Below are 16,493 nucleotides of genomic sequence, written 5' to 3'. Positions count from 1 at the left end.
TAAGATGAACTTGAGCTGGATTTCTTTTTTTTAAACTATTTTTAAAGACAGATTTATTTATTTGAGAGACAGCATGAGTGGGGTGAGGGGCAGAGGGAAAAGCAGACTCCCTGCTGATCCTGGGACTCTGGATCATGACCTGAGCCAAAGGCAGCCGCCTAACCAACTGAGCCACCCAGGCATCCCAAGCTGGACTTAAAGGATGGCTGAGTGTAGAGCGGGAGGGATGCGGAAGAGGTTGGAGGGCAGGAAGCTCTGCAGGAACAGATTCAAGCACAAGGCTGAGCATGTTTTGGACAGTGGATGGAATCACCTGCCTGGTGTGTACAGTGTTGTGGCAGATTGGGGAGACATAGAGGGAAAGAATGGTAGCTCTTGGAAGGCTTTGACCTTCCTTTGACCTGAATTGCACTGTTTGTCATCTATGAGACTGAAGTCCCATATTGTCTGTGCCATTTATGTGACTCTGAAGAACAGTCTCCCTGAAACCGTTTCCTCCTCTGAAAAATAGGGACAATCGGACTAGTATCCACCCCATAAGGAGCTGTGAGGATGAAATAATTGAGAATGCATATCAAAGGCTTGGCACAATACAAGAGTGCAAGAATGCACTTTAGAGAAAGGTCTCTACCAACCCATGACATTTTGGTACAGGGTAAAGGAAGCTGCCTTTGTTGAGAAGTTCAGCTGGCTTCTCAAGAAACAATGCAGATTTCCTGACTCAGAGATCACAAGGTATTTCCTATCTGTGCCTTTGCTTGGTCTTCCAGAGTGCTGCCACTTGCAGCCGGAGCACTGTCTCTTACGATCTTACTGACAGAACCTTGTCACCTGGACAAATAACTGGGAACTTCCTGTGAGATTCAGGAACACTTCCTAAATGCTAAATGTTTGGTGACTGTGAATAAATGGCATGTTCCATGAAAAATGTAGAAGGCAGTTCATGCTGAATATGTAAGGATGTGGAGCCCTCCTTTGTGGCCCGTGGACTTAGAGTAACAATGATGCATTTGGACCACTTCTAAGACCAGGAGACCTAAGGTAAACCACACTGTGCCTACCTTATCCTCAAATGAAATCCAAGATAATTTTGAAAGGAGAAGTCTTGGGGCACCTGGGTGGCTCAGGGGGTTAAGCCACTGCCTTCGGCTCAGGTCATGATCTCAGGGTCCTGGGATCAAGCCCCACATCGGGCTCTCTGCTCAGCAGGGAGATTGCGTCCTCCTCTCTCTCTGCCTGCCTCTCTGCCTACTTGTGATCTCGGTCTGTCAAATAAATAAATAAAATCTTAAAAAAAAAAAAAAGGGAGAAGTCCTCAAACATCAGCATGGAGTCTGAAAAACAGCAAAGGGAGGAAAAAGAAAGGCAAACCAAGAAAGAGACTCTTAACTATATAGCCAATCTGATGGTTACTGGAAGGGAGGTAGGTGGGGGATGGTGAAATAGGTGATAGGGATTAAGGAGTACGTTTGTTATAAAACCAGGTGTTGTATGGAAGTGTTGAATCATTGCATTGTACATTAATATTACACTGTATGTTAACTATCTGGAATTCAAATATTTATGGAAAAAAAAACCAATAAAACAAATCAGTATTGTAAAGGATTTCCAAAAAAAAAAAAGGAAGAAATAAGGATGGAGGGAAGGAAGGACGGATGGACGGATGGGTGGACAGATGGAGAAGGAAGGATTGTGCAGCTGGGAGGGCAATCTTACCAACTTGTCTTGGGACCCAGCTCCAAGTACTGGGCTAAATGCTTATGATATCATCCCGCTGAATGGCTCACTGCCATCTTCCCACCATGACATGATGAAGGGATGTCCCACAGTCCCTTCAGTGACAGAAGATCCCTGTGGCCAAGGTTTCCAAACAATAGGGAGATGGTAGAAATGTTCCATTTGAAAAAGCCCCTCAGGAACATGGAAGCAGGCCTGTGCCCTCCTTTGAGACTGAGTATCAAACCTGTGATTTCACAGATGAAAACCCTGAGGTCAGAGATGGAGTTTGCCCAAATGTTAGGGACCAGCAGGGCCAGGACTAAACCCAGACCATGACTCCCAGGCCCTGCACTGACAGAGCTACTGATGGCATCCTGAGCACCTGCATGACAGTCTTGAATAAGGAGTCTGGAGAATGTCCAGACTACATGGGCCACTTCGAAAGTGCAGGCAGTTTACCTTTACCTTTTGGCAACAGCTAGCAAGCCTAGATTAATCCTTGCTTTAGGAAAGCCTTTACCTACTTCCACAGCATCACGCTCATCTGACAGCCTGGCAATTAAGTGCACAGTGCCAACAGTCTATACTGGTAACAAGTTGTCAGGAACTCAACAGTTAAAGCAAAAGGGAAGGGAGTGAGGAAGCCACATGTACTTTTTACACTGAATCCTCATGGTCAGAAATTGACTTTATGGTTTCATTTGACTTTACATAATTTGAAATAGCAGGCTATCTTCTATACTTAAAGCAACAGCTTGGCATACCCCGGGCACCCAACGTTTCTCGGACAGTATTATCGGTTATCTATTGCTACATTAAGATATGACTCCAAGGACAGTAGCTTAAATGACAAACATTATCTCAGTTTTCGGGCTTTGGAAATTTGGGAGAGGCTTAGCTGGGTGGTTCTGGCTCAGGGTCTCTCAGGAGGCTACATCGAGGTGTGTCAGCCAGGACTGTGATGACATGAGTTAGACAGAGTGGAGGATCTGCTTCCAACACGGCTCCCTCACACGGCTGCTGGCATTTCCTCACCTCTATATCCTCTCTACGGTGCTGCTTGAATGCCCTCACGCTAAGGCCACTGGCTTTCACGTAAGTGATCCGGGACAGAGCAAGGTGGAAGCAATGCTTTTCATCACCTTCTCTCAGAAGTGACATACTTTCTCTTCGGTATTTTACTTGTTGGAAGGGAATCACTCAATTCAGCCCGTGCTCAAAGGGAGGGAAATTAAGCTCCTCCACTTAGAAAGGAACATATCGCACAATCTGTGGATAGATTTTAAAACCACCACAAGCCCAAAGCATTATTTACTCATTTGTTAACAACTTAACAGTGCCCACTGTACCTTCCATTATTTTCAAATTAATTGTTTTTATACCAGCAAGATAAATCTCTGTCAAGTATCCAGGCAGAGAACCACAGTATATCAATTTCTGAAAGGGCAGGCCCACTGATGGTAAGTTTCCCAAGATAAACTTCACATTATTAATGGCAACAGTAATAAAGCACTACTTCAAACCTCTCCCTGCAACCCAAAGCTCAAAACATTTCTTCTTGGGCAAGAGAATAAAACAGTAACTTACAAAGGAGTAAAATAACAATGACTGTGCCAAATATCCTTCTTTCCCCCCAGATATCTATTAATCTTCTTTCCTACCCAGAATCCAATCCTGATAAAATACCTTGATCTCATCCTTATTTAAGGGCCAGATGTGGAGTATAAAAACTGTGTCTTCAGTATAGGCCATACTGTAATTGTTCCCATCTAATAGATAAAATGGTACTAAAACAGTCTGAAAAGCAAAACTTGCTTCATACTTTATGAGTTACACACTTGTGTCACTTTTTACGGTCATATCACATACTCTTTTTTAAAAAAAGATTTTATTTATTTACTTGACAGAGAGAGAGAGAGAGAGATCACAAGTAGGCATAGAGGCAGGCAGAGAGAGAGGGAAAAGCAGGCTCCCTGCTGAGCAGAGAGCCCAATGTGGGGCTTGATCCCAGGACCCTGAGATCACGACCTGGGCCAAAGGCAAAGGCTTAACCCACCGAGCTACCCAGGTGCCTTTCATATCACATACTTGATGTCTAGGAGTGGCTTCCATCTCAACAAATCCTGCAAAATGTTTCTATAAAGCAACAATCTTTATTTTGTTTTTTAAATATTTTATTTATTTATTTGACAGAAAGACACAGGGAGAGAGAGAACACAAGTGGGGGAGTAGGAGAGGGAGAAGCAGGCTTCCCACCAAGCAGGGAGCCCAACGTGGGGCTCAATCCCAGGACCCGGGGATCATGACGTGAGCCAAAGGCAGTAGCTTAACGACTGAGCCACCCAGGTGCCCCAACAATCTTTGTGGGTTTTTTTTTTTTTCCCTTAAAGTTTTTATTTATTTATTTGACAGAGAGAGAGATCACAAGTAGGCAGAGACAGGCAGAGAGAGAGGGGGAAGCAGGCTCCCTGCTTCCTGCCAGATGCGGGGTTAGATCCCAGTACCTTAAGATCATAACCTGAGCTGAAGGCAGAGGCTTAACCCACTGAGCCACCCAGGTGCCCCAATCTTTGTTTTAAGAAAGTTAGAGTGTTCAAAGCAGGCCCGAGCCGCCTGGATACCACAGCTAGGAAAAATACAAATTTTCATATACACTGCCTGTTCTGGAACTCTCCATACCAACAATGTGGAATACTGTTAAGAACCAGAGAATAACCCAAAGTCTCCCAGCAGCCGACAGACGTCCCAGGGGCCACAGGTAGAAGCCCTGTTAGACTGACAACTAAAAACAGCGAATTGGAAGCCTAGCACAAGAGACTCAAAGGAGATTTGTTAAGGGAACCAATAAAACCCAATGCATTTTACTGCAAAGGAGAGTCCTTTTCCCAAAACCTTGCTCCTCTTTCCTACCTTACACACTAGTCTAGAAACCTTCTAATCTGAACTCTAATAGATCAAAAAGTAGAATGGATTCAATAAAGTTCATTTTTGCTGAGCTGATGAAAGTGACAAGTGGCAGTAAATTTAAAAAGTGTTGGATAAGAGACAAACCACATCATTCCAATGTCAGAATAAGCAATAAAGTACAACTTGAATTTATGATAATAACTGTGGAGTTATAAAGAAATGGCTATGTCCTACACACCATTCAAGAATGTGACATATTTTGGACTTATTATTGCTTAAATATTTTTCTAGATATGTCTCCTCAGGCAAGAGGAAAAAAAGGAAAAATAAACCACTGGGACTATACAAAAATAAGAAGCTTGCACAAGAAGGAAACCATGAACCAAATGAAAAGGAAACTTACTAAAAGGAGAAAACAGTTACAAATGATACAACTGATAAGGAGTTAATATCCAGAAACATATAAAGAACTTATACAACTTAACACCAAAAACCTCCAAACAATCCAATTAAAACATGGGCAGAGGACCCAAACAGACATTTTTCTAAAGACATACAGATGGCTAAAAGCCACATGAAAAAATATGTTTAATATCACTCATCATTAGAGAAATACAAATCAAAAGCACAATGAACTGTCACCTGCACTTATCAGAATGGCTAGAGTCAAAAAGGTAAGAAATAACAATTGTTGGCCAGGATGTGGAATAAAAGGAACACTCATACGCTATCAGTGGGAATACAAATTGGGCCAGCCACTGTGGAAAACACTGGAAGTTCCTCAAAAAATTAAAAATAAAAATACCATATTATGCAGTAATTCCACTACTGGGCATTTACCACAAGAAAACAAAAACACTAATTAAAAAAATATATGTATCCCTATATATATTGCAGTGTTATTTTATTTATTTGAAAGAGAGATAAAGAGGGAGAAAGAACAAGTGCACAGACAAGCAGGGGGAGGAGCAGAGGGAGAGGGACAAGTAAACTCCCCAGTGAACAGGAAGCCCGGCCGGGGCTCAATCCCGGGACCCCAGAATCATGACCTGATCTGATGGTAGACACTTAACTGAGTCACCTGGGTGACTCTATTGCAGTGTTATTTATTATAGCCAAGAAGCAACCCAAGCGTCCATCAATTGATGAATGGATCAAGAGATGGTATTTATATACATATATACAATGGATACAATGGAATGTTATTCATAAAAGAATGAATTCTTGCCATTTGCAACAACATGGATGGACCTTGAGGGTATTAAGCTAAGTGAAATAAATCAGGTAGAGAAAGACAAATACTATATGATTTCATGTGTAAGTTGAAGCTAAAAAAACAAAGAAACAAAAACAGAAACAGACCCATAAATACAGAGAACAGATGGTTTCCAGAGGGGAAGGAGGTGGGGGTAGGCAAAATGGGTAAAGGGGAGTGGGAGATACAGTCTTCCAGTTATGGAATGAATAAATCTTGGGGATGAAATGTACAGCATAAGGAACATAATTAATGGTATTGTGATAGCATTGTATGCTGATGGTAGCTACACTTATGGTGAGTACAACATAACATAAACTTGTCCAATCACTATGTTGTACACGCAACATTAATGAATGTGTCAACTATACTTCAGTTTTTAAAAATAAATTTTAAAAAATAAAGTATTGTTACTTAAAAAGAATGAGATCTTAATCACTTGGAAAACAGCCATTCAGAAAAATGAATTGCCTGAGGTTTTCAAACAATTAAAGCTTGATAGATACTTCAAGCAGATATTAACTAAAAAAAAATTTCACTACTGTCACTCATGTTAAACAAAAAATATCCTCAATTAGTTGTGCTAATTTTTCTTTCCTTTGTTTTTTTAAGCCATGATCTTATTTATTTATTTTTTAAATAGCCCAGGGTAGACTCCTTCCCAGGCTACCCCACCATCCATGTATCCATAATCAGCATGAAATAAACAGGTAATATTCTTGGTAAGAAACTTCAAATTTCACAGAGACATTAAAAAAAAAAAAATGAAAAGTACCAGTCTCCTTCCGGCTTCTGGCCACCTCCTGCACCCAACATTCAAACCTGACAGATGCACACACACTGAGTTCCTCAGTCCCATTCCTCAGCAATAAGCACTTCACAAGTTTGTATGCATTCCTCAAAAAACAAATAATGCATACAAAACACATGTCCTTTAGGAAATACAGTCACCATAGTATATCCGTTCCTCAGTCATCAGTTTGCAATTTTAACAATAGGGTCTTTTATTATTTTTCTCTTCTCCTTTCAAATTCTGAAAATTAAGCTTAAAAACTTGACCAAATTTTACTTCCTGAATATTATTTTCCTGTGTTAAAAACAAAATAAAATAAAATAAGAGTTAAAAAGAGTATCCCAGTTTCTATACTATACCTCTGTAAGAAAGGATGAAACCCAACTTTTTTATCAATATGGATGGGACTGAAGGAGATTATGCTGAGTGAAATATGTCAAGCAGAGAAAGTCAATTTTTGTATGGTTTCACTTACTTGTGGAGCATAACAAATAACATGGAGGACATGAGGACAAGGAAAGGAAAAATGGGGGAGGGGGGATTTAGAGGGGGAGACGAAGCACAAGAGACTGTGGACTCCTGAGAAACAAACTGAGGGTTTTGGAGGGGAGGGAGGTGTGAGGTTGGGTGAGCCTGGTATTGTGGAGGGCACGTATTGCATAGAGCACTAGGTGTGGCACATAAACAATGAATCTTGGAACACTGATAAAATAAATTAGCCTGGGACAAGGGTGAAAAGCAGGCATAATATGGTTCAAAAAAAAGAGTATCCCAGTTTGTAATATTGATATATTTCCTGGGTTTTAACTGTAACTTAAGTTTTTTCAACGGGCACACTTTCCCCTATAATAATTTAATTCAATTCAAAATGTAACTGAATATCTACTATGTGCAAAGCACTATGCTGCGGACAAGGCAGATTAGTGCCCTTACCCAGGAAGAGCTTGGTGCCAGTGTGGTCAAGGGAAGGCAGGCAGGGGGAGATAAACAGTAGTAACTTAACTAAGGCTGGAGAGGGGGCTGAGGCCCATGCCTGGTGAAACGGTGAACTGTAGAGGGCAGCAATGGCTCTCCACCGCCTAGTGAATCAGACTCAGTTCTCACCAGTTTTTTTTTTTCAAAAGTATGGTTAGTTTTGTGCCTTATTCCATGTGAACTGGCATAGACCTGTCTCTGCTGGGTTTATTTCACCTGGCATTTACCAGTGAGGATGAAGTTTTAACACACCTGCTCAGGGTCCCACAGTTAGAAAGCTGTCAGCACTACTCCCTAACTCCCTAACTCAACTGGGAGCAATGGAAGTCGCCACTCACTCTTCCCAGCCTCCTCCCTGCTCCCTCATCACCATCTTCTTCCCTCCATTCTAAGCTGTCTGAGCCTGACGTCTTCCACATGATGGTGATCCCCGCTAGATGATAATGGGACAGTGCGCCCGGATTAGAATAATAGTGTCAAAGGCCTGAAATGACAAAAGAAAATCAAACAACAAAGAGCACTTTTCATCACTGTGTGGATACTTTCACACAGGATTTTTCTTCTGTAATTCTTTAAAATGGTCCCTTCTTACCTAAGGTAGCATGGGGTCTAAAACCCTATGGTCTTACACAGATCATGAAGGCAAAAAAGAAATGACTGAATTCAGATGCTTTTAAAAAAAAATGCTGAGGGGGCGCCTGGGTGGCTCAGTGGGTTAAGCCGCTGCCTTTGGCTCAGGTCATGATCTCAGAGTCCTGGGATCGAGTCCCGCATCGGGCTCTCTGCTCAGCAGGGAGCCTGCTTCCTCCTCTCTCTCTCTGCCTGCCTCTCTGCCTACTTGTGATCTCTCTCTGTCAAATAAATAAATAAAATCTTTAAAAAAAAAAAAAAAAAAAAAAAATGCTGAGGAAAGATTCAGTAAAGGTCCACACTTTCCTGAAGTATAAAACTATGTAATAGCTCTGGAGAGACATATAACCCTATACTGTCTTCACAACAAAGATGACAGTGTGACAAATAATTTAGCTTGAATAACTTAGTCATTATAAAAACTGTTTTTATTCCAAATGATCCATAACTCTAGATAATCAATCAACTTGTCTTCTTCTCATCTCCATAGCTATCGCCCTCTCATGGCAATAACAAAAGATCAGGAGAAAAAGGTACAAAATGTCAGTGTGAGCAATGTCTTTCCATCAAGTCAGCATTTATAAATGTGAACATATTTGTAGTTTTTTCATTGAAGTATCTTCCTGCTTTTGGCTGAATGTGTAAATAAGACATTCGAATCACCAGATAACAGTATCCATATGAAAACAGAAACCACATTAAAACTGAAAGGGTTACCAAATGTAGATTAGAATTGAATAAAATATTTATTGTGATTTTTTCCCCTGTGACATAAGATTGTTTATCTTTCCCAGTTCTCCAAATGACACAGTGGCCGAACCTCTTTCAGCTGGTCTTGCCTGAAAATAATGAAACATTGAAGATATTAGAAATAGATACACAGCTCTACATGAAATCCCTTAATGCCATCATATTTTTTTTTAAACCCACCCTATGTAAATAAAAAGTAAATGAAAACATGAACCCACTAAGAGAAATGATTTGTCTTAATAATATTACCTGTGAATCATGGTATTTCCATCCTATCATGTAATAGACCTGATATGTGGCAGGTACTGAACCATCCTCATTTTTGTACATTTCTATAAAGACAAATAATGGTTACAATCTGAAAAAAATGGAAGTAGGAAGAAAAAAACCCGCTCAGTAAAAGTCATGTCTCCGAAGAGAAATGGATATTGGGATATTTGGAGGACTTTGAGAATGCCTTACATGAAAAATCTTCAAAGCTGAGAAGCTGACAGAAATACAGTTAAGGGCTGTTTGGAAAAAGGATATGGAACTACAGGATCTGTTCTGAAAGGAAGGACAAAAAATCTGATGCCTCAACAGGAAAGGAAAAAGTACTAGCAACTTTAAGGGATAAACCCGGCAGGGCACACGTTCCTCAGTGAGGCGAGGGTGGGAAAGACGGCCCGCTCGCTTACCTCCGTACACCGCTGCGGCTGCCAGCATCGTGTCTCGGTGCAGCAGGCCTTTTCTATTCCAAGCACAGTTACTCTCACCCATACCTAAAAATACACTACAGGCAGTTTTAGATAATACCGCCAACAGCTGAGCTGCTCAAAGCACAATTTTAACTTCACATCCAACAGTGTACCCATCCCCATTCCCTAATAGGTTGTAGCTAGGCTCCTTAGGGACTCTAAGGCAAAAACTACTTGAAGTTTCTAGATGTTAAGACCAGAGAAGTCAAATTTCAGGAGGCAAGTCCCATAAGCACACCTCACTTGCTAACAGTGGCCAGGTGGGCAAAAGCCAGGCAACTGACCGTCCAGGTGAGTCACAAGGAGTTGAAAGTACCTTTCCAAGGATGCCACCTTTCATGCTCCTTTTAGATGTTCTTCAGAGGACAGAGCACTGCTACAATGCCTCATTCCCTCTAAGCCACAAATGTCTGACTATGAAACCTGGGAGAGGGCTCTGAAATTCATTAGACAGTATCCGAACTACAATGTGTTTTCAGATTTTACAATATTTTCTTACTCCCAGATTAGGAAGAAATTATGTGCATTTTTTACAGGGGCACTGGGGCATTTTTCCTAATGTTTTAAAATTTAGACTTCTGGGACACCTGGCTGGCTCAGTTGATTAAGTATCTGACTCATAATTTCAGCTCAGGTCTTGATCTCAGGATTGTGAGTTCAAGCCCCACATTTAATCCAAGTCCAGTTTGGAGCCTACCTACATACATATATACATACATAAAATTTTAGACTTTTTTAAAAAAAGATTATTTGTCAGAGAGAGAGAGAGCACACACAAATAAGGAACAGCAAGCAGAGGGAAAAGCAGACTCCCCACTGAGTGAGGAACCCATTGTGGGACTCGATGCCAGGACCCTGGGATCAAGACCTCAGCTGAAGGCAGAAGCTTGACCCACTGAGCCACTGAGGCATCCCTAGACTTCTTTTCAAGTTGATAGCTAAAAGCTAGGATTGATATTTTTCTACAACGAGTGCTGTGTATTTAATTTTTTTATGCACATATTTAAAATTCCACTGAAAGGTCACATTTTAAACAAGTCCAAGAAATTAAAACAAATTTCCAAAGTAAAAATCCTTTACATTTATTCTCTATATACCATACCATCAAAAATCAGTTTTTCTCCTTTCGCAAAAAAGCCCCAACAATCTTCCCAATATCAGTTGTTCTTTAGATGTTTTCAATGGCTTTATTAAAAACAATCAACAAATCAGCTCTAATAAGTGAACGTTTTTTTTTCTCCAACCCCAAAAGGTTCCTATTATTCCTTAAAATAATGATTCTCTGATACTAAAAGCAATGTCCAGCATCCTGTGAGTACAACAGCCCCAATTCATGAAATAACAGACATACGAACTAGACTGCCATGAAGAAAAAGGCGGATCGTATTCTTACTGTCACAACGATGCAGCTATGACCTTAGACCAATTGCTGTGGGTTGAAGGCTTCTATGGCTAACATTAGAGACCTATTACATAACCTGATTTAAAAACATTCTCCTACACTGTGAGTACCAACCATATCAAGTGACCAGAGGTAAACTGGAAGCTGGACTGAAAGACTCTAAGTTGATGACGGCTGTGGTGTTTTCATTCCTGCTCACCTTCCCAGTGTAATGACTTACTACACATTAGATATAGGCAATACCAGCGGAAAACAGGTTTAATTTATTTAATGTAAATATTTAATACACGTGGATGGGGGGAATGCTTAATACACGAGAAATTCTAAAATGCCTTTTAAATAATTGGTATTAGATATACTAATTAAGATGATCAGGCATAGTGTTCTCTCTGATAAAGAAATTCAAGAACACTACTGCATAACACAGTCAGTAACTCTGCTGCTAGAGGAGCACACCTTTCCCTCACAAGAGAAGCAAACCACCATACCAACCTTCCTTTCTCTGCATGGTAGCAGTGTGGGGTGGTGCACAAGTCTAGACTTTGGGATCATAATCCCAGTTCTGATCCTTAAGTAATCTCAGGCAACATCCCTTAACTCTAATTATAAACTGTTTTATCATCTTCAAAATGGAATGACAGCACTTCATAATGCATCATGATAGACCTTTACTGAAGACAACCTGGGAAACACATTTAGGAATTTCTGACCAGCTCTGGGTTTTGGGATAACAGAAAAATCCTGGAAGCAAGTGACTGTTACAGACTCTCACAGTGTTTTTAAGGTTAAGTTCAACTACTAGTATAAAAATCTAATCTATTCTGCTTTAGGAGGAACAATACTGAGTATTGCCTTTAAAAAACAAATTGAACTTACCTTAAAACTACTGTGAAAGCCTCCAAAACTTTTCATGCATTCATCAGCTGATAAACACTTGTTTTGTAAAATTATGTCAACATTCTGGACTTTTTTTCTGTGAATTAATAACAATGGCAGCTCAAATGAGAAACACTACAACATCAAGAAAAAGTGTAACAATATAAAGTACCAAAAACTAATCTGAAGGTAACACCATCTTCCGGTTGGCAAAGCAGCATACCTGGAAGTAGTCACCCAAGCTCCTCCCCTCCTCGGTTCTTCCCTGGACTACTCTTCTTCCCGTCTCAGCTGCCTCTGACCTTTTGAAGGCAGAGTGGTTGAGATTTCAGAATCTGAGTTAGGCTGCTCCACTGGACTTAAATCCTGTCTCTATCACTTATATCACCTTAAGCAAGTTACTTAATTTTTCTCTGTGCCTCAGTTTACTCATGTGTAACATGAGAAATGAACTATATTAGTTCTCGTCTTACCTTTCTCATAGAGTATGCCTTATAAACAATGCTGGAGGATGAGTTTTTTAACACCGTGATCTGACAGTCACTCTTCTGCATGAAATTCTCCCCCACAGTACCAGGCTCACCTGATAAAATCTGGAAGCCTCTGGTGGACTATGCTGCATCACTTCCCACCATCTCTCCATTCTACATATTCAAGCAATAGAGAATTACTGTAGAGTTTCTTAATTAGGAAAGTGAAGGAAGTTGTGTATCCTCTCGCATCTCCAAGATTTTACACAGACCATTCCCTTGACTTGGAAGGCAATGTCCCAAACCTGCACCCACTGACCCACTTTCCTGGCAAACTCATTTTAGCTTAGGTTCTGTCTCTTCTACAAAAGCATCCCTGACACCTTAAGCAAATTTAGGGATTCTGTTTTTCCCTATACTTTAAACCACAATTATCTCATTTTACAGTTAAATGGCTATGTCTCTCTCTTTATTTTGGTGTCTCTACTAGAGCACATGCTCCCTGAGATTAGGAACTATGTAATTTCATCACTGGCTCAATAGTTGGCACATGGTAGGTAGATGTTCAATAAATGGTAGGGGAATGAATATAAAATCAACCATTTACTGTTTATATCTACTTTGTTAAATACCACTTCTACAAGTTATCTTTACATAATTCTTCTTGATTCTCCTAAGGATAAGAGACTCAAAGACTAAAATATATGATTTATGTAAAAGGCTTAACAGTAAAAATAAGAGGCAAAGCCTCTTAAGGTAAATAGTAGGCAATGGGTCCTCAAAATAAATGACCATTTAAAACCTGTGGGGGAAGCAGAGGTTCTCAACTGGATAGTGGCATGAGGCAACCTTCTGAGGGGCTGGAAATGTTCTACTCCTTGTCTGGATAGTGACTAAAAATACAAGCAACTATACAGGTAAGACTGGAGCATTATACTATGCTAACTTCAACAACAAAAAAAAATGCGCACAGATCAAGTAGGCAGTATTGGACTTTGGATCCAGATCCAGTGTGACCATGAACAAGATACTCCTCAATGTCTTTATTTGCTCATTTGTAAAATTAGGATATCAGAAAATGTCACAGAACTGCACCCAGCACAGAGTAAGTCTGTATTTTTAAATCAGTGGATAGTAAACTTTTCCAGCTGATGCATCTAATTTCTAGTCTCTTTGTTGCTTCTCTCTTGAAATCAATCATGAGCATAGCATTTATTATAGAGCAGAATGAAAAAAATGCTGCATTTGGGAAATATTTTTATCATTAGAGTCTGAATGATACATCATCAGCCCACCACCACCGGCCTTTAGATGAAGGGGCTCCATGACTATGTCATGGGAAGCTAAGTGTTTGGGGCAGTGCCTGGGAAGGGATGTGTGATTGATCATAGATCCAATCCTTGAAGCACACACGCTAGTAATTTAATCCCTGTATTAAATTATAATAAACAAAGAGTGACTATAGTGGTAAGTTTTTAGCTACATAGCTTTCTCCTTGTAAAGCCAACAGAAGTACCATACTCAGAGGAGGCTGGATGATGGGTAAAATGGACTGTTATTAAAGAGGCAGCCAAATGAAGTAGAGTCGGGTAAGAAAGTGCCAGAACAGGAGTCAATTCTGCCACTAACAGGCAAGTGTTCCCTTTGGGCCCCATATTCATTCCGCACTTGTAATACAGGCATTCAGTAGTTACCAGAGGACTACCGAGAGAAGCAACTCAATAGCATTTAAGAAAAACTATGTATCTGTAAACAACTGCAGGGTATTTAGTCCTCCAATCTCTTGCTTGAATCATCTTATCACTTTTCAGGATCCAGATTAAGGTTGCCCTAGGTAAGCACAGTTCTGGTTTCAACGAACATACCTTTAATCGCTTCAGCTTCCCTCATTTATCAAAACTGCCTATGCCATTTGTTTAATACAAAGTCAAAGCTCATCATTTCTTAGGCAAGTCGAAGTTCTTCTTAGAAAAAATCACTTCTCCAGCAGCGCCGTTTGTGGCAAACATGTATGTCTGAATGCCTTACCTCCTTCAGAATTAGGAGGTAAGGATTTGTATCGCTGGTGTTCCTCAGAGCCTCTTCCAGGCCATTTTTTTTCTCTAACTTGTTAAAAACCCTTGCTCTGTTGGGACTCACACTATTTGGCCGTCACCTTCTCCCACTCCTGCATGCTGTGACACAGACATCAGGCTCCCAGTCTCTCTTCTCATTACTGGAGGGTTGGCACCTGGTTCAGGTCCCATCTGTACCCCAAGTCCTGCCACCACCTTAGGTGACTTTAGTTTTAACAATCACCAGTACCACGGTTTCCAAGATTCTTTAGTCTCCCCACTACCAATGGATCTCCGTTACTCTGCCTCTGCCACCATTCAGTAATACGTCCAGACACGTCCTTCTTCTACACAGTCACTGTCTATTAGGTTCCTAACGGCTCAGAATCTGGCCGTGTTCTCTTCTTACTTCATGCTCTCGTTCCAGGCAATTGCTTCAAATACCACCAATTCACAAGTGACTCATGATATTTTAACCAGGCAATCACCTCCTCTAAAACGGCACACCCACACACACAGCCACCTACTTGACATCTCCTCTTAGACATTTCACAAGCACTTCAAACCCAAAATACCCACATGTGAACTCAAGAGGTGTCCCTGCCTGTACTTGGTCTTCTTCTACTATTTTCTCTGTCAGCGAAGGGGCACCATCTGTCTGGTTATGTGAGCCAGAAACTTAGCAGTTATGTTTGAAATAGCTCTCTCCATGCACCCACAGGTAACCCATCAGCAAGGACAGCCAAATTTACATGCTAATTATCTCTAGAATCCATTCACTTCTCTCAAATCTCCATGGCCACCACCTTAGTCTAAGCTGCCATCATTTCTCAATAAGCTTTACAGCAATGAGTCTCCCCTACTAGTTGATCTGCCAATCCACTTTATCCAAAATGCAAATCTGGAATCATGACTTTCCCCCCTCTCATTCCATTAAATGCCTCAAAGGGGTTTTAAGATAAAGACAATCTCAACAGACAAAAGGTCCCCATTTACTCACTAATTTCATTATTTAATGCTCTTTTTATTCCCTATACTCCAGTCAAAATGCCCTGCTTTTAGTACCTGCCATGCTTTCTTGCCACAGTGCCTTTGCACCTGCTATTCTCCCTGCCTGCAACTCACTTCCCTCCCCTCTTCACCTAGTTAACTCATCGTCATTTTTTAGAGCATAATCACCACTTCCTCAGACATGACTTCATTGATTTTCTCCCACTAGGGTTTATCCCTTTAATAAACCCCAAACCTATACTAGCCCAACGACCCCACTTTCTTGTGCCTGGATCTGAACTGCCAACTGTTGTTGGAGAAAGTCACTGATGTGCTCTACCAGCCTCAATGCACCCTTCCAGAAAGTCCTGCCCTCTTTTTAGAAGCAGTCACAGCACTATGCACTTTCATTTAGTAGCACTTATCACAATTCTAATTTAACATTTATCTTTACGGCAGCTGTGTGATGTCTGCCTCATCCATTTATTTTATAAGCTCCATGAAGACAGTCTGCGTTCTCCTCACCAATGTATCCACAGTGCTTAGCCCCAGTACCTGCCATTGGGTCTGCTCTCAAATGGTTCTCAAATAGAGATTAAACATTCTTTAAAGGGTGTTACCTTGTAAATCTTCCATCAATTCAAACATCCCAGGATAGTTAACTTGAATTTCATCAGTATCCTATTTTAAAAAGAAAAAGGAATATTCATTTGACATTCATCATAAAAGACCCAGATTTGAAAACAGGCCACAGAGATTACCTAGACCTGTTTCTCATGGTAAACAGGAATGTTCTTTATAATAATCTTCACAAGGGTGCCTGGGTGGCTCAGTGGGTTAAGCCTCTGCCTTTGGCTCAGGTCATAACCTCAGGGTCCTGGGATCGAGCCCCACAACGAGTTCCCAGCTCTGTGGGGAGTCTGCTTCCCCTTCTC

General features: G+C 40.8%; 1 protein-coding gene across 11 annotated transcripts in view; it reads right to left on the bottom strand.

Annotated features, from left to right (window-relative positions):
* Nucleotides 1-8,689: 8,689 nt before the first annotated feature.
* NDUFAF5 (NADH:ubiquinone oxidoreductase complex assembly factor 5) overlaps nucleotides 8,690-16,493 on the bottom strand; it is a 29,536-nt gene continuing 21,732 nt past the window's right edge. For 2 of the 11 annotated variants that reach the window (XM_059134063.1, XM_059134066.1), the window contains 4 exons: nucleotides 16,179-16,239; nucleotides 9,707-9,790; nucleotides 9,279-9,361; nucleotides 8,690-9,118 (listed from right to left, as the gene is read on the bottom strand). In XM_059134063.1, coding sequence (XP_058990046.1) covers nucleotides 9,026-9,118; nucleotides 9,279-9,361; nucleotides 9,707-9,790; nucleotides 16,179-16,239 — 321 coding nt within the window. In that variant the 3' untranslated portion in view covers nucleotides 8,690-9,025. The other 9 variants (XM_059134061.1, XM_059134062.1, XR_009344683.1 and 6 more) reach the window with 7 other exon arrangements.

The sequence above is a fragment of the Mustela lutreola genome, chromosome 9 (assembly GCF_030435805.1).
Source record: "Mustela lutreola isolate mMusLut2 chromosome 9, mMusLut2.pri, whole genome shotgun sequence".
Lineage (NCBI taxonomy): Eukaryota > Metazoa > Chordata > Mammalia > Carnivora > Mustelidae > Mustela > Mustela lutreola.
The sequence above is the reverse complement of the archived record's forward strand: the minus strand, read 5'-3'. Positions and strand labels throughout refer to the sequence as shown.